This window comes from Cyprinodon tularosa, unplaced genomic scaffold, assembly GCF_016077235.1.
Source record: "Cyprinodon tularosa strain WSP-4 unplaced genomic scaffold, ASM1607723v1 ctg56, whole genome shotgun sequence".
NCBI classification, from domain to species: domain Eukaryota; kingdom Metazoa; phylum Chordata; class Actinopteri; order Cyprinodontiformes; family Cyprinodontidae; genus Cyprinodon; species Cyprinodon tularosa.
The window spans coordinates 246,613-271,097 of NW_024039296.1; the positions used below are offsets into that span (position 1 = coordinate 246,613).

The window sequence follows — 24,485 nt, forward strand, 5'->3', positions numbered from 1 at the left end:
GAACCAATTATTTTTAATATAAACAAGACAGCAACAATTATTCCTACTTCCACTAAAATACATGAACACATTATTACAATTACAGGGATCAATAACTTTTATTCAATGCTTTAATGTAAATGCATAAAATTGATAAATGTGTTAATTCACAAAATATTGTATATGCATCAATTCTGCTCTTAATACTTCAACTAGTTTAACTAATAGTTAACAGCAAGAAGAATCCTGTCACTCCAGCACTTCCTCTGGCATTTCATGAAAAGGAAACGTAAACGAAATAAATTTTACACCCAAAAGATAATGCAGTTTTCCATATAAAACCATGTTACGTTTTGGTTCTTATAACATGTCTAGTCCTAACAGAAGCTAAAAACAAAAATACACTATGCCTACAAAAGAAGATTGGTGAAAAGGCTTGAAGTGAAACCCTCCTTGTAGTCTCAAATAGCTCTTTCTTTAAAGTTAACCGAGAGGTATGATGATGATTGGATCATAAGATCTCAATTGTCATAGTTCAACAGCAATTCTGCAACTGAAGATCATATTTTCAATCTAATCGGGTGTTCACTGAATTTTCAAGAAAAATATAGAAATAATAATACTATTAAGAATTTATCTAAAGTCTGTTCAATTGAAATCAGTATGTAAAGGGCTTGTTTTTATTATAGTAATAACATAGGATAGTGTCAACAAGAGGGCAACGGACAAGTGGGGCAAAAGTATTCCAAGAAGCTACTGAAGCATAAAACATGATATTAGAATGTGATGATGGAGATCATTGCAGCTGCAACTAATGATTATTCTGCAAATCGATTAATCTGTTGATATTTTTTTGATTAATAATCAGATGGCAAAAGATTCCTTAAAAGAGACTTTTCATTAAATAAAACCAGATTAAACTAAAGCTTTTCCACTTGATGAGTTCTGGATAGAGCATATTGACTGGCGAAAAATATATTTTTTTTATCATTACAGCTCTAAGTGGGTCGCTCTGTCAGCTAAAGGCATGTTTTAGAGTCTCTACACTTCAGGTAACGATTAATCGATTACTAAATTATTTCAGTAATCGATTAAACACTATTAATTTGATTAATTATTTTAGCCCTAGACATCATAAAAAAAATTATCATAAGTAGTCGACTATTAAAGTAATCTTTAGCTGCAGCCAGAAGGTACTATGAGTTCTATGATGCTGAAAACTGTAACAGAATTATGGAACTTAATAAACAAAATAGAATCAATCAATCTCACATTATTTGTTCATATCAGACGAGTAGGGAAGTTATTCTGTTTGTAATGTAATGTGTGCATTCAAGTGTAAATGGTTCAGGTTCTCTGATTTGCAACACAATATTGTATGCTCAATAAAAACCATCAGGAAATGTTTTTAAATACTGTGCAAATACAACATGGATCACAGCTCTGGTTAGATTGTAAAAGAAACAACAATAAAATGCAGAATTCTTTGGCTACAGATTTCTTGGATAGTTATTTTTCATCGTTTTGGAACAAGACACTTATTGGGGAAAAAAAGTTGATTAAAATTGAAATGATGGAATTCAGAAAAATGAAAATGAGAGAAGCTGATTTTCTAGAGCCCAGGTCCATAGCTGGAGCTTTTTTCTTGTTGTTTTCCTTCCCCCGACTCATTTGTAAAGCTTTACTTTAATCTCAAATAATGCTAAACTTTTTGGCTCACTTGGGCAGATTTTCTTTCTGATAAAAGAAGATATTTTTTGACAAATGGACCTAGTTCCAGTAGCAAAGGCTCCCTAGAGCTATACAGTAATGCTGAATAAGACAAATCTGCAGAGGAGGGACATCTTGGCTCAGTAAAGCCTGTTAAAGTATATTTGCTCTCCCAAAGTAGTGAGACGGCTCTTCTGTATGGACCATATTAGTGTAGATTCCCTGCCTCGATATCAGGGAAAGCAATTCCATCTCAGGGGAGCTGAAGAAGCACACAGCCACTTATATAACCAGAAGTAGCGTTTTTACTGAGAAGAGAAGTCACGCTCACGCACATTTTTTAAAGGCTCTATTTATCATTTCAAAACACAATAAATATTTCATTTTCTTTATTAAAGAAGAGAAAGGTCTAATTTTCAATTTTTGATACTATTTTTTCAGTTATTTATGGTGTAGAAAATAAATGAAACTGTGTTATTACACATGTGAAAGGTTGTCTTTGCATTAGCTAGGAATTAATTAAACCCCTACACAGCCAGGACACCCAAAGTTGTTGAGCTACAATCTAAAAAGCAGCTTCTAATATATGGTATTCCTGCAGCAACGAGAAGCTGATGTTTTAATAAATAAAAAAGCTCTCTCCACCCACGGATTCTGAAACAGCACTTCAAACTCTCCACCTCCTTTTTGTCTTCATTTCATTCACTACAACCCTCTCACTACTTGTCATTCACAGGCAGAGCAAAGCCACGGTTCTACTTGATAGGCTTATGGTCCAACACCATTATATATCCCCACCTGATTAGGGCAAGGCAGACAGTCACGTGGCACAAGCAGACATTAGGTGTTTACAAATCTGCACTGCTTAAGCCAAGTTGTAAAAACTGTAATAGATGTTTAATTGTCTGGTTATTGAACATCTACCCTATCTGAAGACCAATTACACTGATACTATTTAAGGTAGCACAGACTTAGAGGAATCTGATATGCAAATAAGAATAGAGTATGTTGTCAATGATTTAATGACCCACTTCCACCGGTCACACAATATTTATGACCTTGAAATGCTTTCCGCTAGCATCTCAGATATCGACCGCCTGACCTTTTGCAGATATAACACAAACTCATGACTGACGCCTCTCTAAAGGAGACTAACATTAAAGGGTAGACATTTATTTCCCTCTAAATAACCTTTAGAAACCGGAAAATAAAAATGCAGAACTCTGGACAGAAAGACAAAGTGTTCATAACCAGTTTTTTTCTCTTGTTCTGCAGCAATTTTCCAGATATCACTAAATCTCACTTCCATCACTCTGGTAATCGTTTCCTCCTGCGACAACTACCCTCCACCTGAGTTCTGCAGCTTAAGTGATACATTTCAACAACAGAAGCTTGCACTCGATTTTAGCTATTTTTCTATCCTTTTTTTGGTTTATTAAACAAGAACTATGTGTAAAAAATATTTAAAAGATGCTTCACATCAGATTTAGCTTAGGTTGGATTCTAATAGATCCAGAAACTAGATTGCAGGGTAGGATAATTAAAAAAATTAAAAGCATTGATAAACTGCTAGTTTAAAAGTAACAATGATTTCTAGTGCTGCAATGTCTCAAAATGTCTTAAACATTAGTTTATCTGTATTTCAAATTTAATAGAAATAGAATAAACTTCTGTCAAATTTAAGAGTTCTCTGTCTCCTTTTTGTTATTCTGTAATCTGCAGAGCAACATAAGAGAACAAAACTATATTAGCTGCTTAATTAGGTAACTAACAACTTAAAGAGATAATACATATATTCCCAGACTTTTATTTATTTATTTTATCTAGAGTTGTGTTATTCATAAAGACATGTTTGGTTCATATTTTGGATTTTGATGAAGGCGAAATTAGTTAAAGAACATCAGACAAATTTGTGGTGATTATACAGGATGTTGCATCTTTTTGCTACTCTGCTGCTAATTAGTTTGTCAAATTAAATAACATTTTTAATAAAATATGTACTCTTATAATGCCATTCCTTTAGTTTCAACACCAGGGAAGTATGTGTTTTTGAACCAAATATTTCCAAGCAGTTTGATTTGTTTTTGCTGAAATCAGGAAAAATATGCATTCAGCCATTATTATTTCAGGCTTTACTAAACAACAAGTGGGGGAGAGGCAGTACTGAGCCACTCAATGCTTACAGAAAAAAGAACACTTAAGACAAGCTTGTTTTTTTTTTCTCGATTATCTAATTACAAAGCCTTACAAAACCCTAAGACTTAATTTTTTTCATTCAAAATATTAATCATATCTGATCCTTATTATTTACTTGTTAAAGCAGCTTTAGGTTTTACTATATTGAAAAAGATTCCAATGCTATTTCTGACTATACCTACGATTTTTTCTAAATACTTAGAACACCTGGGTTTGTGATACTATTTCAAACACAAACATTGAAGCAGATGAAATGTGGGTAACATGTCATATCAAGGCCAAAAAACAATGTCTTTGCATTTTTGTTGTATTTAATAAAAGCATATCCTCATATAAAGGGCTCAGATGTAATCTAGATTTACCAATTAGGCTTTTTTTGACGAATAATCATTTCCAGGTTTGTTGTTTGTTTGCTTAGAGATGATCTGGAGGGTCTGACCCCCTTGTATACTGGCCTATTCAGATCTTTTGAGAACTATACAACATTAAAAAAAAAGAAATGGACATTCACTTTTTTGTTAAAACACTAAACAACATATATGCATTCCATGACAAGGAACACCAACTCTTATTTTCTAGTACTGGGAAAAAATCCAATAGTGATCTCCAACTGGTTGATTATAAATGTTAATTACAATGTCAGTAAAAAGTAAAGACATTCTTGATATTAATTAGTGGTGATTTCACTACAGTTGTATATATAGAAGAGGGGAAATGCAATTTACCATCCAAAAATAAAGCCCTAAAAAATCCTCTCACTTCAGCATTCTCATTCTTGTGGGTTACATAAGCAGAGGCGGAGCTAGATGGGGGGCCAGGAGTGGCCATGGCCACCCTTACCCTACCATTCTTCCCCCTCTAATACAGATGGTGGCAGCAGTAATACTCTCAAGTGGAATATTCAAAACATTTCATTTTTTTGTGGTTAATTATACACATCAATGATAATAAGTACAGAATTCATGCTATTTTCATAACTAGATTTTGTGTTTTATGGGGTAAAGAGAAAATTATGTGTCTCTGAAAGTCATCTAGGAGCCTTCAGTGAAATCAAAGATAAATAACAATTTTAATAAAAACTTATCAAATAATCAATTTATGTTGATATTAGTGCTTGTAAATATTAATTTTATGCCAAATGTTTATGATACAAGTAGGTAAGCAATGACTATGGAAAAGATTTACCGGTGCGCCCCATAACTCAAAATTGAGTTTTATCCACTATACCGTTTATTTAGAAATTACAGATGTTTAAATATATGGGTCTATTTGTCAGCAAAGGCTGTAGGAAAGTATAGTTAGTCTTTATTTAGAAAATATGGCTAATTTACCTGTTGGAACAGCTAGCTTGACCCTGAGGTTCTGGTGCTGACCTGCTTTCAGCCCCCCTCAGTATACTTTGTTTATTGCCTGGCCACCCTTATAAATAATTTCTGGCTGTGCCTCTGTACATAAGCGGGTCAAAAAAAATCAGCAAAGTGGCTGTTTATTCTACCAACAATCCCTACAATTAATTAATTTCCAGCTTAGTGCAACAATCATGCAGATAGATCAAGTAAAAGGAGGTGCTGATGGTGCAGCTCATCACATGGAAGCTACAGAAAATATGTTTTGACCTACATTTTGTATGATAATCAAATATCAACAATCTCATTTTACTGATCCCCATCAATGGACGTCATCTGGATCGTTGACATGAAAAGGAGAACGACTGTAAAGTAAACAAACAAGTATGCTTATTTCGGTTATAAGGGGCTCCTTATAACGGATGAACGTTATCACGCTTCCTTTGGGTATGTTTACAAATTCTTCCTACGCCTACAGAAGATGATAAGAAGGAAGTAAAAAAAAGATATAATAAATATGAAGAGAAATAAGGAAAATCTATGTGTCCTCGTCTCGCAGACATCAGGCTTGCCTACCTGTTATGCAAAGACATGAGGCTCGCTTTGCTCCGCTAATGTGGAGGTGAGGGTTCACTTTATGTGAGGGGGTGGAAGCTAGTAAGGTTAGCCCCCCCTGACCATTTAATCAGGCAGCCGCTGCGATGTTACAGAAAAAGATACAGCGAGGCCAGGGTGTCCGAAAATACCGATAAACCCTCCCCGCTCCCTGTAACGGACGAGGGAGCTGCCGCAGCTAGCTACAAGTTAGCACATTAAAACCTACGTTAGTTGAATTATTCGAAGAAACTAAAAATAGCAAGTTATCCTCCTCGTTGCAGCCGTTGTAGAGCAGGGGAGCGGCAGACTTACTGTTTTATTTTTCCGGTTGAGGCAGCACTCATACAGTTTGGCGGATTCCTTCCCAGTCAAATGTCATGGTTGGGCGGTGTGGAAGCAGCTGGGTTAGCGGTGGTGGACGGAGGGACGGTTGGGAGTTCACCGGAGGAGAAGTTGCTCCGTTTCAACATGGAGAGCGCAGAAAACGGACTAGATTCTAGTGGTTGCGGTTACCCTACCGGTGCAGCGAGATTTGGCGACCCCTGTGGTCATATATGGGTACTACACTTACTGTGTGGTTTCTGCACAGTCTTGTATATGAAGGTTATTTTATTTCAAAACTATTTGTGCATTGTAAGTGCGAATTTGAATATGTAGAGAGAGTTCCATTCTAGGTTTTGTATGTGTAGAATAAAAAAAAAATCACAAGTATTTTTTTTTTACACATGTTCAAATTTTAAGTACAAGTACAAAAATTGTGTTCTACAAGTTGCACATCAAAAGCCTCTTATATTCTCAAGTATTGCTTCAAATGGCTCAGAACTATTGTTGCAAAATTATTTGTACATTGTAAATTTGATGTTTTGTAACTGTAGATTTGTTTTAATCTGACACAAAAACAAGTTACACAAATTGTGTTCATGCAAATATCTCTACAACTTCAAATTCACACTTACAATGCAAAAAAGGTTTTGAAACAAAATTCAAGTCAATTCAGTTTATTTATATAGTGCCAATTCACAACACATGTCATCTCAAGGCACTTCACAGTTCACCAGATCATCCAGTCAAATTGATTCAGTTTTCTATCTAAGGAAAACCAGTTGATTGTATCGACTCATTGACTCGAATGCCATCCCTCACACTAAGCATGCTTGTAGCGACAGTAGAGAGGAAAAACTCCCTTTTAATAGGAAGAAACCCCCAACAAAATCTTGTTGTTAACAATATTTCAGTTCAAGGAGACCAAAGCAGTTACAAAATGCAGCTGTAAAATAACCTTCATACTTGTACGTTTTTTTACCTCATGAACTTTGCCACCGGTTATCATGTTAAAATCAGCAATTTACAGTTTTATATGACGACTTTATAAAACAGACTAACACAAATGCATGTAAAGACTTTTGAGAAAAACTTTCAAAAAAAAATTTCTTGCAAATATTTCGGGCCGATATCTTGCTGCTACGCACAGTCAAAGACTGAAATTTTGCCTATTTTAATTCACAAAGTAGTTCAACAAGGTTTGCAAAAAAAAAAAAAAAAGTTAAGTTAAGATACTATCAGAGTGATATGTTTAATCTTCACCACTGTGTTGCAGCTGTCACCTGCTGGTAAAACAACCTTTGACCTTGTTAAAATATTTTGCAGCCACATCAGAAATGTATTGTCTATATTTAGCTCTATTCATTTCTCAATCAAATCTGTCAATCTTATCTGTCATTGTTTAGAAAAACAAAACACAAAAGATAAAAAAAAATGTATCACAGTTTGATGCTTAAGATGTGTGTCTCAAAGATAATGTGCAATATTGATTGAGTTTTTTGCAAGTTACATTCTTGTCTCATCTAACCAGAGCATCTCTTAGTGTTCAATTGCAAACATGAGTTCATTCAGTGCATGACCAAAAGTTTTTTTTGTGCTAAATAAAAGACCTTAGCTATGCAGGTCTTTAATTTTTTATCTAACTGTTGCTTATTTCTGTCTTATTTCCCTTAACCCCTCAGGGTGAAAGGAGTAAGAATGTTTATAATGAATAATAAAGACAAACCCCACATCAGATGAATATATATATAATGCACTGGTTTGTTCTGAAGGGACAAGAAGGCAGAAAGGCACAATTCATTGGGTATTTTCAGTGAGCCCTTACATACCATTCTGTAAAAAAGAAATCACCATAATCAAATATGGAGAGGATGGTTATTTAAGTGTTAGTTTTGCAGAGCATTTTATAGCAAAGCTGTTTTTATTATTTAACCTTAGCCTGTAATTTCCCAGTGTGGTTTGAAAAAGATAGACTGTTATCTTGCCAGATTTCCAACTGTTTACACTCAGAAACATGCTCTAGAATTTCCATCAGGAGTTTAGATTGAGGGCACAGAGTCTCTTTTTTACCCAAAAACGTGACTTTGGGTTTGACGCTGGTTGACTGTGGATGTAACTTTAAGATCAATGTAGGATAAATCCAGTTTAGAAGTTATTTTAGGGCTAAAAACAAATACCACTAAGCTGTTCATTGAGACAAGGCTCTTATTAACCTGCTTTTTATAGACTGAAAAGTGACATGTGAAATTTTCAAAGCTTGATATATTTGTCTGTGGTCAAACCTTACTTCAAACCTCTTCTTAACTCTATGACTGGTGTAGTATGTTCCTTCATCTTCCTTTTTTTTTTTTAACCTTATAGAATCTAGATATTTTTTGATAGATGTTATATAGAACTGCAGGTCCATAGATTAGGTGTTGCTCCACAGCCTAGACCAGGAGATATTTTAAATCTTACATAGTGTTGTGATCTTTCTTTTAAGGCTAAAAGTTAAATATCTATACCTTTCCAGCCTAGAGGCCAATGGAAACTTTCTGCTGTGTCATTACATACTTTTTTTTTTCTCACGGTAGGAGAATGTCATGGATCCATAAAATAAATAATCATTTAATCAGGCTTTTGTTACATTGACTTTAAAGGGATTGTAATATGCTGAGGGGAATATTACACGGCTAAAATTTTAATAGTTACTAGTTAATGCACAATATATCGTAATAATTGAATAAAGCATAGGAATAATGTAAGCAAAGGCAAAAAAAACTTTAGTGTCAAAAATTAAAATTCTCAAAATTTATGAGAGATATAACGTTAAGTAGGTTGTTTTTCATAATGTACTAGGAAATAAAAATATATATTTTTTTAAAGGCTGATTTAATTGTAATTAAGCCTAAAATAATCAATGGATTGTCTTACCACAGCGGAATAAATAAGTACATCTATTTTTAGATCGAGAGCGAGATCAAACAAGCCTGGCATGGAGGAGATTGATGGGAGATTGAGGAGTGGGTTCCTTGATGGTATAGTGTCCACAGAAGGTCTGGGTATTAGTTTGTTGTGGGCTCATCATGTTTTAGGTCTTTGTGAAAAGCTTTTTATCCTGAAAGAATGGGAACAGAAGGTTAATGTTTATATCTGTGCTGAGTGCATTTAGTCCACTGTAACTTGAATGCTGCAGAGACGTGTTAGGTCATCCTCCTCAGCAGCATCTTTTGGTTATTCATCTTTCCTTTAGATTTAATAGATCCAAACACTGGTAAAGATTTACATAGAAATATAGAGTAACTTTTCTTTCAGAGGCGCACTCGCACCCCCTTTGAATTATTCACATTTTCTCCTGTGTTAATTAAACACAAACTCCAGTATATAAAAGTATGTAAAGTGTGGCATACACATGTATTCAGATCCCCTCTTTTAGAGCCTGCTGCTTGAAATGTTAGAATAATTAATTAACATTCAAGACTGGCTGACTTGATTTAATATCAGTGAGATCCAGGTCAGCATTTTAGAAACTCAGACTTCTGGCTATCACTTTTTTTTGTGTGTGTGTGTTCCTAAATTAGGTTGTTGTCGATCGTGAAGCAGTTGCACCCTTTCTTGCCTGCATACTTTGACTCTTCCTATAGGTATAGTGGAGGATGTTCTTTTTTTGGGTGGATCATCAAAATAGGTTTTCCTTCTCATTGTCAATCATTCTTGTAATATGTTTACATAAGGCCATCCTACGTTCTCATGCCCATTTTCACTTACCAGTGGTGAGTTTGACATAGTGGAAAAATAGCAAATCTTCTTTTGGAAAGTAAAGCTTGTATGAGCGATAAAAACAGAAACTTTTAGACAGAGTGTGCACGAGAAGAAATGGGCTCATATATGCTCTGCCACATGTTTAATAGGCATTCACTCCCAGGAGCGGGTAAAGGGTAGTGCATGTGCATTTTTTTTTAAGTGGAGAGGGCAGGTCTTTTCAAAAATTATTGAAAATCCTCCTCTATACCTCTAAGATTAGCTTCCTATCAAGGCCTGCAGGACCTGCAGCACAGTGGCCTCCTTCAGGCATTTGTTCCTAAGGACTGATTTTATCTCTGTCTCCCTTGTCTGTGTTGTTGATGACGTCTTCTGCTGTGTGAGAGTATAAAAGTTATAGAATTTGATAATGCCACTATGATTATCTCCATTGATCTCCTTCATATAATATTAATTAATCAAAATCATCACAAAGACCAAGGAACAGATCAGACAGATCAGACCTGTGGCTGTGGTATGGGAATATCAAAAAGTTAGCATATGTATATTGAAGTCACCCAAACACAGAAAAAGAATGCCACAAATGAAGCGCTATAAAGACGTTGCAGTGTGCCTAAACTGAAAGACCTACAGTAGCAAGAAAAGCATTTATAGGGGAGCAGCCAAGATGGCCATGGTAACTCTGGAGGAGCTGAAGAGATCTACGACTGAGAAAATAGGTCAACATGACGGTCTTTTTTGTCCACAAGTCTGATCTTTACTGGAGAGTAACAAGAATAAAGACATGAAAAAAACAACATGGACTTCTCATTTTATCAGATGACACCAAAGGTTTGGTGATAAACTAACATTACTCTTCCTTTGAGCTAGAAATAAGGAAGTTTTGAATGGTAATTTGGCACTCAAAATTCACCTTCATACAGCATGACCCATTGGGTTACAGCTGAATGGTTAAAAGTAAAGCATTTTAATTTGTTTGAATGGCCTAGTCAAAGCCCAGACCTTCATATTATTTAGAATCCTTCATTTCAATTAAAATTTAGCTCTTTTCTACTTTAGAACAGGCTAAATGTTCTGTTCTGGATGTGCAAAGCTAATGCAGACAGCCCCCAAAACAATCCATGTTGTGATTAGAGTAATAAACATTTTAAACTTCCTCCTACTTATAAAAATAAGCCCTATTTTATAAGATGCATGTGTTTTATTTAACTGTAAATATTTGTGCAAGGAACTCAATATTAACTTGTAAAATCTAAAAAAAAAGAAGCAATAAAATGTGGAGAAAATTATTTAACACCAAGATGAGATTTTAGCAAGACAGTTAAGCTTTATTAGCACTGAAGTGGGCAAATATTCCTGAAGAGTGACATTAATATCTTTAATCCCATTTCATATTATAAACTAGATTATTTTACATAATTGCATTGAACCAGCAAGCATCTCATACAGCATTTTTAATAACATCCTAAAACATTTACTACTTTATATTCCTGTATCTCATTAAAACATAAGTGCTTGTATTCCAACTGTACACATACACACACAAAGGCAAAAGCAAAAGTTTCTCAATCAAACGTACCTGGCTCATGGAAAGTTTTGCCCTTTAGAAGATAAAAAAAAGAAGGTTGTGCTTCTCTGGTGACTATAACAACACAGGAAGTGAATAATCATTGTATAAAAGCTGTCACAGGAAGTGACATAATTTTAAACATTGTCTAAGGAATGTACAGCATCAAAATAAACAAAAAAAACAAGATAACTGAAATAATATCTAAATTAATACAAAATGGTGCATTCTAGATTTTTAACACAATAACAGCCAGTAAAAAGCTCTTCTTGGTAAAGTTTCCTGAGATGAAATGATAAATTAAAAGCAAGACATTCCATTACAAGAAAAAAACTGGCCAGAATGTATCATAAACTACTTGAAGAAAAACCACCTATGATAAAGATGGACAGTGTGGGACAAATGCATTAATGCATCCAGTGCATTCGTCAAATAGCAGTGCATAAAAAATAGAAATAATAACAAATAAGCTCCTTCATTAAAGCACATTGCACAGTTCATATTGGCTTACAGTTAGTCAAGCAAGAAGAGAATAATTTAAAATTCCTTTACAATTTCATGTAATCCCTGTTTATCTGTTACAAAAGTAAGACAAGAGTGCCCCCTACTGTTAAATAAAGCATATAGGCTGCTTCAAGGCACATAACTGTTTTTATACAAGTCGAAAGTTTATCTAAAAACACCAGAAAAGTATATAAAAACACTACCTGAGCAAAATTAAAATCATTGAGTCATATACAGCAGGAAGTCATTTCAATTGTGCAGTAAAATAATATGCAGGTATGAGCAAATTTAAGGCAGAGGCATGTATCGATGTTGTGGTTTCCTCTATTATTGAAAAGTAAAGATGACAATGAAGGGTTTGAAAAAATTGAAGGGTGGTGGTTCCAATAATGGCGTGACTGCAATCAACACACCACATTTAATTAGAAGTGTTCCCTTTAAACCTAATGCTCATTTTTTAAAATCAAACTCAAAAAGAGCAGTCTAATATCCTGATTTTGGTTCGACGTTCTCATAAATTGAGATGGCAGCTGTGTTCTGGTAGATCAGATCCACGTTGTTCCCTGTTCTTGCACGGATGATGTCCAAGGCACACTGGTTTAAGAAAACATACTGTTCCTGCAGCAATTACCAAAAAGACAACAACAAAGGGTTTAGGATTTGAAAAACAAATAAAAGAGGAAACAGGTTGGCCATGTGAGCTTCCTACCTCTGTCTGCACCATGAGGGGTCGGTGCATTCGCAGATCGTGAACAATGCCGTACACATCTACAATATTTTCCCTTTCAATCTGGAAAATCAAACGATCGATGGCTATGAAGGTGCCTGTGCGTCCAACACCGGCGCTGAGAGTAAAAAAAACACAAAGAAAAAAGCAGAAAATGAGCAGCGATAACAGATCATTTTATGACTTTTCATGTAATGGAATGAAAAAGCTGGTGAATTTGTCAGGATTGCTCTGTCAGACCTGCAGTGAACCACTGTGGGGGAATTTCTGGAGTACTGGTTCATATGCTCTCGGACCAAATGTCTGAAGCTGATCAGAAGCTCTGTGGTTTCTGGAACACCGTGATCCGGCCAAGCGGTGAAATGGAAGTGACGGACCGAGCGGACTTCTGCTGTTTTCACCTGGGGGGGGCAGGACAGCATTTAAATGGCAGAAAACCCTAAACTCCCCTCTGAGACTCCATCCTTAAGAAAACACTGCATATGAACTTTTATTGGATACTGTTTGACTAACAATGGAATGACTGATATGGTGCTGATTTAAGCTGTGTCGCTTTTCTAACTAACATTTTTTATGTCAAAGTCCCTGATGGTCCAGTCTTCAAGTGGAATTTCAGATGTTGTTGTCACAATGATGTCTTCACAGTATTTGGTCCCAGGACTCCAGTACTGCTCACATTTAACCTGAAAACAAACAAACAATTTTGTGATTAATTTTTTATTCCGAAACTTTGATCATTGTTACATTGCGATTCAGCTGATGCAGGTTTCATACAGTAGATGCATCTTTCCTTAGATATTTTTACTCAAGTTAAATGTTTTAGCTAAACACATCAAAGCTAAATATTCATGTGCTTCTATCAAACCTTTGAGTTTTCAATAGTTACTTAATCTCATCTATTTCAAAATATGCTAAATACAGAATAGATCATTTGATAACTGAGGGTTTAATTGTATTTATATATATATTTTTTATTAAGATATGAATTTCAGTGAAAAGAGCCATTTTACTTTGGGTAAAGCTTATATCTGTAAAACCTTAATAACATCATTGTTTAAATTACCACTTATATGTTTCTCAAAACTAATACTTGAGTAAAAGTATGGATACTCATAGTCAAATCTTACTCAACTACATGTAAAAGTTATCCACTCAAACATCTACTCAAGTTCAAGTATTGAAGTACTCGCTTTTGAAAATACTCAAAAGTACATGGATTTAAAAGTATTTAAGTATTCAGGAATACTAATAAAATTTTCTAAAATCAGTACATTTTTGTTTAATTTTCAGTTTAATTTTCATAGTAATTTTAAAGAACCTTGTAACTTTCAGAAAGCACCTTTCAGATGTTTGAGCAACTCTGCTACAAATTCTTCACCATCTGTAGAGAACCTCAGCATCAAAATGCCAGCTAAGGACAGCTATTTTGATTATTACCTCTTATTTAAAAACAAAGCAAAAACAACTGAGACAACTTTTTATTGTTAATGAAAATATTGTTAACAACAAGATTCTGCTGGAGGTTTCTTCCTGTTAAAGGGAGTTTTTCCTCTCCACTGTCGCTACAAGCATGCTTAGTGTGAGGGATTGCATCCAAGTCAATGAGTCGATGCAATCAACTGGTTTTCCTTAGATAGAAAACTTTTAATCAATTTGACTCTATTATCTGGTGAACTGTAAAGTGCCTTGAGATGACATGTGTTGTGAATTGGCGGTATAGAAATAAACTGAATTGAAATTTTTATTTAGCATAGCTTTTCAGACAGGAACTGAACGTCTCCATCCCATAAAGTGCAGCAGTGATCAGTGTGAGAGAAAAAAAAAACAAGGTGCAAAAAGCATTGATAAGGAAGTTCAGAGCAAAACAGGATTGTTTTGATTCTCCTCACACTTTGATTATGGAATAGAGGTTTGAGGTTGAATCTATTACCACAAAGAACCTGAAACTCATCCTACTGAACAACTTGTTCACATGGCAACCACTAACACCCTAATTAAAAGTGTAATGTAAAAATAATATCTGCCCTGATTTTCTCTCATCTGTGGAACATCATGGAAATCCCCAATCAGTGCTGTCCGAATTCAATCTCAAGGGCTGCTATCTGCCATGTTGAAATTGAATTTAAAAAGTAACAAGTAACTAGCAGCTTCCTTGAAATGTATTGGAGTGAAAGTTATAAGTAGCCACCCCAAAAAATTATTTAGGTTAACTAAAGATACAAAAAAATATTACTTAAGTGCAGTAATGTTCATACTCACCCTTCCTTGTTCATTACAGCGTGTAAGCATGACCAGAGTCTGCACGTTCTTCTCCCAGATCATCCTCCAAAACTCGTTGACTGTTGCGGGTAAAGGTCCCTGAGCTGCGATGTATTCCTTCCGGGAGAGATAACCCTGACACCCAACAAAAAAAACTTAATGTAAATCAATCGTAAAGTTCAGTTTTTATGATCGTTTTGAACTGGAGCAGTAATATAGGTTTGGTTCATTGTCATCCAATGAAGCAGAAGATATGAGTCGTACCGTTCCAGAAGATGCTTTAAAGTTACTGAAGCAATGATAAAAAGCAATGGTAAACAGTGTCAGCACGCACCGGCATATAGTTAGCATTGATGTAATCTTCATTTGGACTTCCATGGACAACAGAGAGTTTCACCCTTGAGGAGTCATCTAGGAGGTGATAAGTTTGTAAATGAAATATGAATGATTTGTTTACAGCTGGAAATGAAGGTGTTAGATGAAAAATGCCCTATTAAAGCAACGAAATTCAGCAATTGCATGTGTTACAGCAAACCGATTATAGCTGGATGGATTTGTGTTCAAAATAGATAAAGAACTTTAAAAGTGACTTACAAGGAAGCACGTTGTTGTAGCGATTTTTAGGCTTGTTCTCCGGATCCAGGGCATGCACCTTAGCCTGACTAGTACCAACAGGCCTTAGGTCCTTCAGAATAAAAAAACTTGCTTTACTTAGTGAAAGTGTAGCTGAAGAGGAAATAAAAATGCTTAATCTAACATTATTATAGATTACATCTTGACTTTATTCATTAGGAAATCCTGTCTATATGTCTGTATAAATACGGGAACATATCTATTTACTATAGATCTATTATAGATCTGAAGTAATGCTTTAAAAATAAAAAAAAAATTAGTTGCACAAATCTGAGAACCTGTCTCTTTTTAGCTGTGGCCAAAACATAAACAAGGACATCTTTGATAAAGTTGTTGAGAATAAAACCCCAAGAAATCCACTAGCAGTAAAACCTTATTTTGCTTATTTGTTTACTCTGTGATGCTTTTTATTTTTTATTTTTAGCTAACCTCTTTTTAGGACGAGAAAAAACTTTAATAATGCAACAATCTTCAGTAAAAAAAACCCAAAAAACATTTTCTTCTCTATACTCTGAGAATAAGTTGCTTAATTTGAAAAAACAAAACAATTTCCGTCTTTTTAGTCTTTTTATATAGTAAAGTAATTTAAATAACTCAATACTCATGTCATCTATTAGATGGTCCTGTCTTTAATCAAAGTTAGAACTGTAAACATTTGAGAATGCTTATATTGATTTTAGGAAAGAAATAAAGAAAATATCACTGATGTTTGAAACGATTGAGGATCATTTCCTTTACCACATTTAGGTTAATATAAAAAAATGCAAATATATAAAAAATGTATTGATTTGTCACAGATTGGTGTAAGTAAGGGAATTGACAAATTGGCAATCTTAAAGAATTTACAGGTTTTACCTCAAATTCTTCAGCAAAGCCACAGCTGGAGTCCGCTCTCTGCTTCTTATAGTAGGCTTCAAAGTCCTCCACCCTCACAGCAACACTTCTGCTCATACAGACAGCATATTAGGGGGAGGATTCATTTTGCCCAAAAAAAACAGCAAATATTTGTTTTGTTTTTTCATAATTTATTCATTTAAATGCTTTATACTTACACTTTACCCCTAAGGAAATAAAGAAAATGTAATAATTACCAAAAACATTATGGACCTTTAGTAGAAAATCATTTGGTAGATGCTAAAAATCTCACCCCATTGTTAGAATCTGGATGTCAGGAGACTCCTTACGAGACAACCTTCAGTACATCACATATAAGCAAAACAATATTAAGCATCAGGGTGTTATTACTATCTAAATATGAGCTTTTATTGGTCTGAAGAATAAAAACCTTCTCCAATAGATGACAAAACCAATGAGGATGATAAAGAGAAATCCAAAGATTCCCAATGTTACTCCAATAGCGATTCCAGTGGTGACTGAAATACATTAAAACAAATTAAAGGTTAATTCCAGAACATAAGCAACAGAAAAAAGAAGAAAGAAAACAAGTACATAAAAGTCCCATTCTGATTCTTTTAACTATACCTGGGTCTTTGTTAAGAGCAACGACCTCAGAAAATTGTGTAAAAGAAACCACTGATTTGGTACTATCAATAAGTCCTGAATCCGTGACCAGATGGGTGAAAATCACAACAGCATATCTGTGAAGAAAAAAAAATTTTTTTTTAATGAATTGTGTATCTCAAAAGTGTTTACTTTTTCTATCTGCACTATATGCTTCGATTTCAGTGTATTTTAAAAATGCCTTATAAAGAGTTTATAAGTTAAAAAATAATCAGTCATTCCAATAAATTCTGGGGCCTAAAATGACTCTGAATGCCGCAAACAATAAGTATGATCATTTTGGCTCCTTACTTGATGTAAAAAGCTAAAAACTATGGAGGACAAATCCTGCCATAACTAAAAATAAATACAGAAATAAATAAATGCTCTAAAAATAAATAAGCTTATAATTAATTGCCCAGAAAAACTACAATAAACAAATAAATGTAGGTAGAAATTAAATTATACGGTGAGACATATATATATATATATATATATATATATATATATATATATATATATATATATATATATATATATATATATATATATATATATATATATATATATATATATCTTTTAGCTTCTTTGTTTATTTGCCTTTCTGATAATTACCTTATATATTTATTGTCCGTTGTATTCTTTAACTTTTTCATTGATTACTTATTTCCTTAAGTATTTATTTATGTGCATGTTATAATATTTTTGTCCGGTTTATTCTTCCTTTGTATTTTTTTTACCCTATTTATTTCTTCCATGCTATTTACATGGCTACCTACGATGAAGTGGTTAGTGAGCTGAGACATTTAGCAACTGGTTTTGAAAACATTTCTAATATTTGGGTTTCTGAAAAGGAGGACGGAGCGACCCGATGACGGCATGCTTCCAACCGCGGGCCTTACAGGTCCCCCCCCCTACCTGCGCGGTGTGCACGAGGAGAAATGGGCTTGTGCATGCTCTTGCACGTATTTAATAGCCGTTCCCTCTCGGGAGCGGGTACTGGGTTGTGCATGTCCATTTTAGGGCAAGTAGATAGGGCGGGTCTTTTCAAAAATTCGCAAAATTCCTCCACTATACCTTTAAATTGTGCACATTCAACATTCTGGATTTTACAAAACCCTCATCAAAGGTGGCCTAGAGGCACAGTTAAGCAGATATATTTGTTTTTTAAATAAGGATGTGAAACTATTCAATATATTAGATAAAACTAAACTTGTTTCAGGTCTAGCATTTCCTTTAGTAATTCAGACTTTTTTTTTTTCCAATAAAATACATTTCTGAAAGCTGTCTGTTTTATTTTCAGCATGTTTTGTTTCCTATTACCTGTAAGTTCCGCTTGGATCCAGTAAACCATTATGATAGTTCTCCCACTTCGAGTCGGTTCCTACTAGGAGTTCCAGGTCACTACTGCTGCGTGTCTGTAGGTTGTAATTTGCTACTGTAGCCAGGTATGCTTGGGTCGACTCGGATCTCCACTGTTCGTACGTCTTCCCCAAGTAATTTTCAAGATTAGATTGGATGTCTGGAAAACAAAATATACAGTTAATAAGGGAACCTTACCATATTTTCAGATTCTATTTTCTTGCTGATCAAAACAGAGCAAGCCAGAGTAAATCTTGATGTTAGGAAGGAAAGAAAAAAAAAAAACCTACCCTTATCATCACTTGTAACAATAACCCCAACATGTGTCACTGGTCCCATAGTGTTGTCCATATGTTGGGAGCTGATGCGAAGCGTGAATGTTTTGTGAGTTTTACTTAAGGTTACATGTGTCAAAAAGTCCTTTTGAATGGGTGGCTCTTTATAAAGATGAAAGAGAGGAATATTGAAATAATTTATCAAACTCAAAGTGAATAATATCAGCTAAAGATGAACAAAATTAAATATAAATAGAGATATCAATTAAATATAAATAGAGCTGCAGTTCTATTGGAACACATTATTGACATACAATAAATACCCAATGATTCAGTACTCAAAAAAACCCACAACTTACTTCCAACGCCTGTGGAACATTCAATAGACTTAGGAGTGCTGGGTTTTCCACAGCTCTGACTCTCCACAGTTAAGGTATAGTTAGAGTAGTGAGCAAGATTTGCAAAGACGTGAGAGCAGCAGTTGTCACTCGAGTGGGGGTTTTGAGAACTGTTGGATATGGTTAACTGGAAGCCAGAGCTCATTCCATCAGGCTTGGTCCAGTTCAGAGTGATTTCTGCTTTTCCAGGTGTTGCTCTTTCACATGTTAAATCCTTCACAGGGCTTGCATCTGAAGTCATAGGGCAGATATAAATGAGGTAAACCATTGTGTTACTATTTTAATATGTGTGTTACAATATTGTTTTAGTTAAGTTGTCAAAAAGTTCTTTAGGATAATTAAAAATGTTGATTTGGGAAAAATAAAGAAATCTATCATCAAATGAACGTAACCACATATTGGGATGCTCTGATCTTACTTGTGCAGTTGGAAATTTCTTCTGTGGCAGACAGTGCTCCATCGGAGGTCTTGGTGGTGACGGTAATTTTGTATTCAGTACCAGGCGTGAGTTCAGTGATTTTATATTTATCATCAGTGATGGTGATATTTTTAACATTCCCATCAGAGCTTTGCCAGGTCAGAAAAAAGAAATAGGTGTCCTTATACTCGTCAGGTTTTTTCCAGCTTACATTAATACTCTTCTCTTCAGTGATGGTGCTGAGAGATATCACATTGTAGGGTTCTGGAGGTTAAACAGACAGGTGAGACATTTTACAGTTAGTCCAGACACTACACTTACTATTCCTGCTTGTTATACTGTACGTAAACATGAATTTTCTATGGATCAAAGTAGTGGGTAGACACATGCATAGGTGACAATCTGAACCTTTCTGTTGTAGCTCTGACTGGATGTTAATTCAGTTCAGTTTTATTCATATGGCTTCAATTCAAAACACGGCATCTCAAGTTACCTTACAGAGACTATTCAGTCAATTCCTACTAGCAGATTGGTCACAAGCTTTCTATGTAAGGACACCCGGCTGATTGCATTGAGTCATCGACTTTCCAGGATTCCTTCAACCTGGATGAGCGACAGTGGATGTTCACCTGAAATGTGTCGCTGACTCTGCATCAATCACTCATTTGCAGCCTCTGAAGTGTCCGAAGATGAATCCTCACAGCATGATGCTGCCCCCACTCTGTTTTACTAAAGTGGTGGCTTGTTCAGGATTTCATTTCATTTCATATGTCACCTATATGGTTTCTCCTACCTAAGCATCAAATGCTGAAGCTATTCCAATTACCATGGGCATCATGGTTGATTGCCCAATTAATTTAGTCCTTGTGCAGTGCCCTCTTTATGTTACTCGTTTGTTTTTCTATGATTAAACGATTCTCTGTGAGATCGGCACATCTCAGGGTATTTCTTTATAACCTAACAATGATGTAAACACCTCCACACCTTTATCACTGGTTTGCAGTGATTTTTTTGTTTCGTTTATTTTTCTTCTTTCTGATGGAGTTTGTTGGCCAATTTTCTTTAAGAAACCTCTGAAACCTCTGATAATAAAATTACAGAAGGGTGAGCTCTGTTAAGTAAACTGGGGATTTCTGAGGCCAAAAGTTATACTACATTTCGTTCACATAGCGGCCAAAAATAAAATAAATATAAATATTTTGGGGATTTTTCAGATTTAAATTATGCACTTCACTATAATGCAATACAGAATCAAATCAAAATAAAATACAGGGAGCTTGCGGCTGTAAAGGATAGTAAAAAAAGGCAGGTAGTATAGGATAATAAAATTCTTACTTGTGGTAACCATGTTTCTGTAAACAGATTCACTCTCAAAACCCAGCGGTCCGACAGTTTTCACAGAAATGTTGTAGGAGGTCCCAGACAGCAGCTGGGATAAAGTGTAATTCGTCTTGGCAGAAGACACTATTATATCTGGCTGAGAGGAGTTGTAGGTCAGCTTGTAACTGTAGTTGGATTCCAGACTCATCATAGGTGCTTCTCCCCAACGCATTTCAACAGAGTTAGTTGTTGTCCTCAGGATTTCAATTGGCCCCGGAGGAGTTGGGTCTGCAAGGACACAGTCCATCACATTCGAATCAAAAAGGTTATATTTGATCAAATTAAATATCTATATTTGTAAATTACTGTCCAACCATCTCATACATTTAAGGTTTCCTTCAAACATAGAGGTTATGAATATGCATTTAGCTACATGCAGCTCATTGATGGAGGATATTGTCAGAAATTGGAAGGAGAACTTTAAGGACCTCATTAGTCTGACCACCATGTCCTCAGTACAAAAATCAACATATGAGGATGAGGTTGATTAAGTGGTTAAAACACTCCCCAAACACTGGGGCCCTTTGAGATGATAAGATAGCGCTGAGGTTATAGTACTTCTACAAAAAAGGACATCAAAAGGATTGACAGGAAGTGGTTCGTCAATCTGATTAGGATGCCTCCTGAGGTCTACTTTCATCCCCCAGAATGAAATAACGTCCTCAGCCAATGTAAAGGTTCTTTTAAAAGAACATAATTTTTTACAGAAATATCAACGGGCAACATTCAGCTGTAATAATAATTACCATGTTTTACTGTGAAATTTGTCATATTTATTTGAAATAACTGATATATGAGGAGGTAAAATTAAGGCAAATTATTTTCTTTTCGAGACTCGTCTTGCAAGCTTTAATTGCATTTTAAAAATAACAAAAAAAACTTTAGTAACAAAAGCTTTTTATAATAAAGCATATGCTACTCACAAGTTGCATTTGTAACCGTTTGAGAAGGTTGACAGACTTGTCCACTGCATGATAACAATTCCGCCTTGTAAAGCACTGCGGCTGACAGGTTGGTATACAGGAAGGATGTGTTGGTAGAGTTGAGCCATTTTGTAGGATACACTGTAGAAGAGCTGTTTAGGATAAGCTCGTAATGCTCCACATTTCCTGTGGGTTTGGTCCATACTACCAGGAGGGAATTGTTGGATCCCTCATTGAGGATGGTGAGATGTGCTTTCTCAGGTTCTGTTGTGCAGAAATATAAGAAGAAAATGAAAGTCTACAATGACAAAAAAAAAAATAAAAAATCAATGAGGGAAAGAAAGTCTTACTGGTGTACTGAGAGGTGCAGATTTCGTCTCCTCTAATGTCAGTCGGTGTCATGATAGTAACACAGAAAGTGCATTCGGTTCCAGGGGTGAGGTTTGAGAAGGTTTTGTTTACAACTGGTGATTGAATGGTTTGGTTTCCACAGCCCGTCGTCTGCACCAAATATTCTAGGTCGGGCCTGTTCTCATATGGTGTTTCCCAGGTAAGGTGAACAGCAGTTGTGTTTAAGGTTAAAGCTTTAAAATTGGTGATATTTAAAGGTTCTGAAACAAACATACGAGTTGTTACTTTTTCAAGATAAAACAATTACAATACATGTTTAAACAAAAATATATAGTTTTTATTGCCTAGCTATGTCGCATTTACTTATACAGTATGAAATTAAGAAAGATTGTTTTGTTTTTTTTGTCAGCAAAGATACAGTTAAAAATAGAAAACGAGGAGGAGAGTAAGTCTTACTGGTGTACTGAGAAATGCAATTTCTTTCCCCTTTAATGCCATCAGGTGCCACGATAGAAACACTAAAATTGCAACGGGTTCCATGGGCGAGCGCTGTGACTTCTAAGCTTATTTCTTTTGATGTAATATTTTGGTCTCCACAGCCTGTCGTCTCCACCAAATATTCTAGATCATTTCTGTTCTCATACGGTGTTTCCCAACGTAGTTGAATAGCAGTTGTGTTTATGGTTTTAGCCGTTAAATTTGTGATACTTAAAGGTCCTGAAAAAGAAAAGATGAGATGTTAGCATTGGCAGGAAAACAACAACAACAATACATATTTGAGCAAAACCTTCATTTTCTTTACTGCTAAATTATGTTGTTGAACATACTTGTATATTTGGAAATTGTCACAGACTCTGCCCGGGTGTCATCTGGTGTGAGTGTTGTCACAGTAAAGCTGTAGTTCCACGCAGACTCAAGATTTCCAAATGTGTAATTCTTTTTCAATGTAATGTTCACCATTTTTGAAAGAAGGACAACACTATCAGCCTGCACTTCATAAGAATAGTTTGTTTCGCTCTCAGACTGATTCCACATCAGTGTCACTAAACTAGTGGTGATCTCTGCTGCCTTCAGATCTGTCACTGCATGTGGCTCTAAAGAATTAAGCAAAGGTGAAGAGAAAGGAAACATGTTTTAATGGATTTTTATGGTTGGTTACAAAAGAGGTTAAAATCAATCAGCTACAGCAAAATTATAAAAAGTATGTGACTTTGTTTCACTTGATACCCTTTATAGTACGATTTATAACCGAATGTTACGTAAGAAAATGCTTTACTCTCAGTTTTCCTATTTATATTTTCCAATAAGATGTTTTTAAATTTTTAAGATAGTCTTTTAGCACAAAAAACAACAACAAATTAACTGAATCTGATTTCCAAAATCATCAGGCAGCCATGTTGGACAACTATATTTTCCTACACTTTTGAATGTCTGACCGACCCCCTAAGTGGAATATTTCCAAATTTATAGAACAGGTAAATATGTCAGGATCTTGGGTTATTTTTGGGTTTGATTCTAGTTTTGATTATTGCTGTCTTGTATTTCCCTTTTTCTATTTTTGATTAGTTTGGGCCTTTTCATAGTTATAGGTATGGGATAAGGTATGCAAAGCCACACCTTATCCCTTAAATTCAAACAATCAAGCCACTCTGTTTAAATTCATCATATTTTCCTAACTTTCCAAATGGGAAAATAAATATTTATGGCATATACTTGATAATAAATGTATGGTTTAATAATTAATGTATGGCTTAATAATTAATCTGTTGGTATAACTTATTCTATTCGATAATTATTAATAAGGACCCTGTATAGAAGAAAATACCACATTTAGTAAAAGTGATCCTCAATAAAATACGTTTTAAATTTATTAAATTGCCCATTTCTCCAACAGTAAAAGAAACCCCATTTAAAACCAATTAAATGGATTTTGCTAATAAATTTCAAAAATTAGATTTAAAGTTCAAGTAGATTAATTATGTTAAACTAAAGAGGAAACAATTTTCGGTATTTCCCATGTCTGTCCTCTAAAACATTCTTCTCTTAATTTAAATAGTTGGTGATCACGACTAATAACATTTCAAGTTTTGACTAGTCTAATTTGGTCCATTTTATACATTTATAGTCTGTATATATCAAAACAATAAAAAAAGAAACTAAGTAAAGGCATGTCCTATTGGGAGGAGGCCTTGAGGAAGGCCCAGGGACTAAGTCTCTGAGCTGGCCTGGAGACACCTTGGGGTCCCCCAAAACTTAATTAATTCCACAATGAAAGGTCCTCTTTGAAATAGTTTTATC

At 34.9% G+C, this 24,485-nt stretch overlaps 2 protein-coding genes across 5 annotated transcripts in view; both read right to left on the reverse strand.

Annotated features, from left to right (window-relative positions):
- The window catches only part of osbpl5 (oxysterol binding protein-like 5), a 50,237-nt gene extending 43,891 nt beyond the window's left edge, over positions 1 to 6,346 (reverse strand). For 2 of the 4 annotated variants that reach the window (XM_038305539.1, XM_038305541.1), the window contains exon 1: positions 6,141 to 6,345. The gene's annotated coding sequence lies outside the window, so the exon portion shown is untranslated. Of the gene's footprint in view, positions 1 to 6,140 lie in introns of all 4 variants that reach the window. The other 2 variants (XM_038305538.1, XM_038305542.1) reach the window with 2 other exon arrangements.
- A 4,851-nt stretch (positions 6,347 to 11,197) lies between these two features.
- Positions 11,198 to 24,485, reverse strand: part of ptprja (protein tyrosine phosphatase receptor type Ja) — a 59,158-nt gene continuing 45,870 nt past the window's right edge. Inside the window, exons 24-44 of the mRNA XM_038305592.1 lie at positions 23,015 to 23,281; positions 22,644 to 22,904; positions 22,187 to 22,447; positions 21,837 to 22,100; positions 20,869 to 21,141; positions 19,534 to 19,797; positions 19,077 to 19,346; positions 18,733 to 18,879; positions 18,404 to 18,602; positions 17,063 to 17,178; positions 16,866 to 16,953; positions 16,728 to 16,772; positions 16,633 to 16,641; positions 16,436 to 16,523; positions 15,542 to 15,632; positions 15,282 to 15,358; positions 14,948 to 15,082; positions 13,255 to 13,371; positions 12,929 to 13,089; positions 12,671 to 12,806; positions 11,198 to 12,579 (exon numbers count right to left, since the gene is read on the reverse strand). Of these exons, the coding sequence (XP_038161520.1) occupies positions 12,445 to 12,579; positions 12,671 to 12,806; positions 12,929 to 13,089; positions 13,255 to 13,371; positions 14,948 to 15,082; positions 15,282 to 15,358; positions 15,542 to 15,632; positions 16,436 to 16,523; positions 16,633 to 16,641; positions 16,728 to 16,772; positions 16,866 to 16,953; positions 17,063 to 17,178; positions 18,404 to 18,602; positions 18,733 to 18,879; positions 19,077 to 19,346; positions 19,534 to 19,797; positions 20,869 to 21,141; positions 21,837 to 22,100; positions 22,187 to 22,447; positions 22,644 to 22,904; positions 23,015 to 23,281 (3,404 nt within the window). The 3' untranslated portion in view covers positions 11,198 to 12,444. The remainder of the gene's footprint in view (positions 12,580 to 12,670; positions 12,807 to 12,928; positions 13,090 to 13,254; positions 13,372 to 14,947; positions 15,083 to 15,281; positions 15,359 to 15,541; positions 15,633 to 16,435; positions 16,524 to 16,632; positions 16,642 to 16,727; positions 16,773 to 16,865; positions 16,954 to 17,062; positions 17,179 to 18,403; positions 18,603 to 18,732; positions 18,880 to 19,076; positions 19,347 to 19,533; positions 19,798 to 20,868; positions 21,142 to 21,836; positions 22,101 to 22,186; positions 22,448 to 22,643; positions 22,905 to 23,014; positions 23,282 to 24,485) is intronic.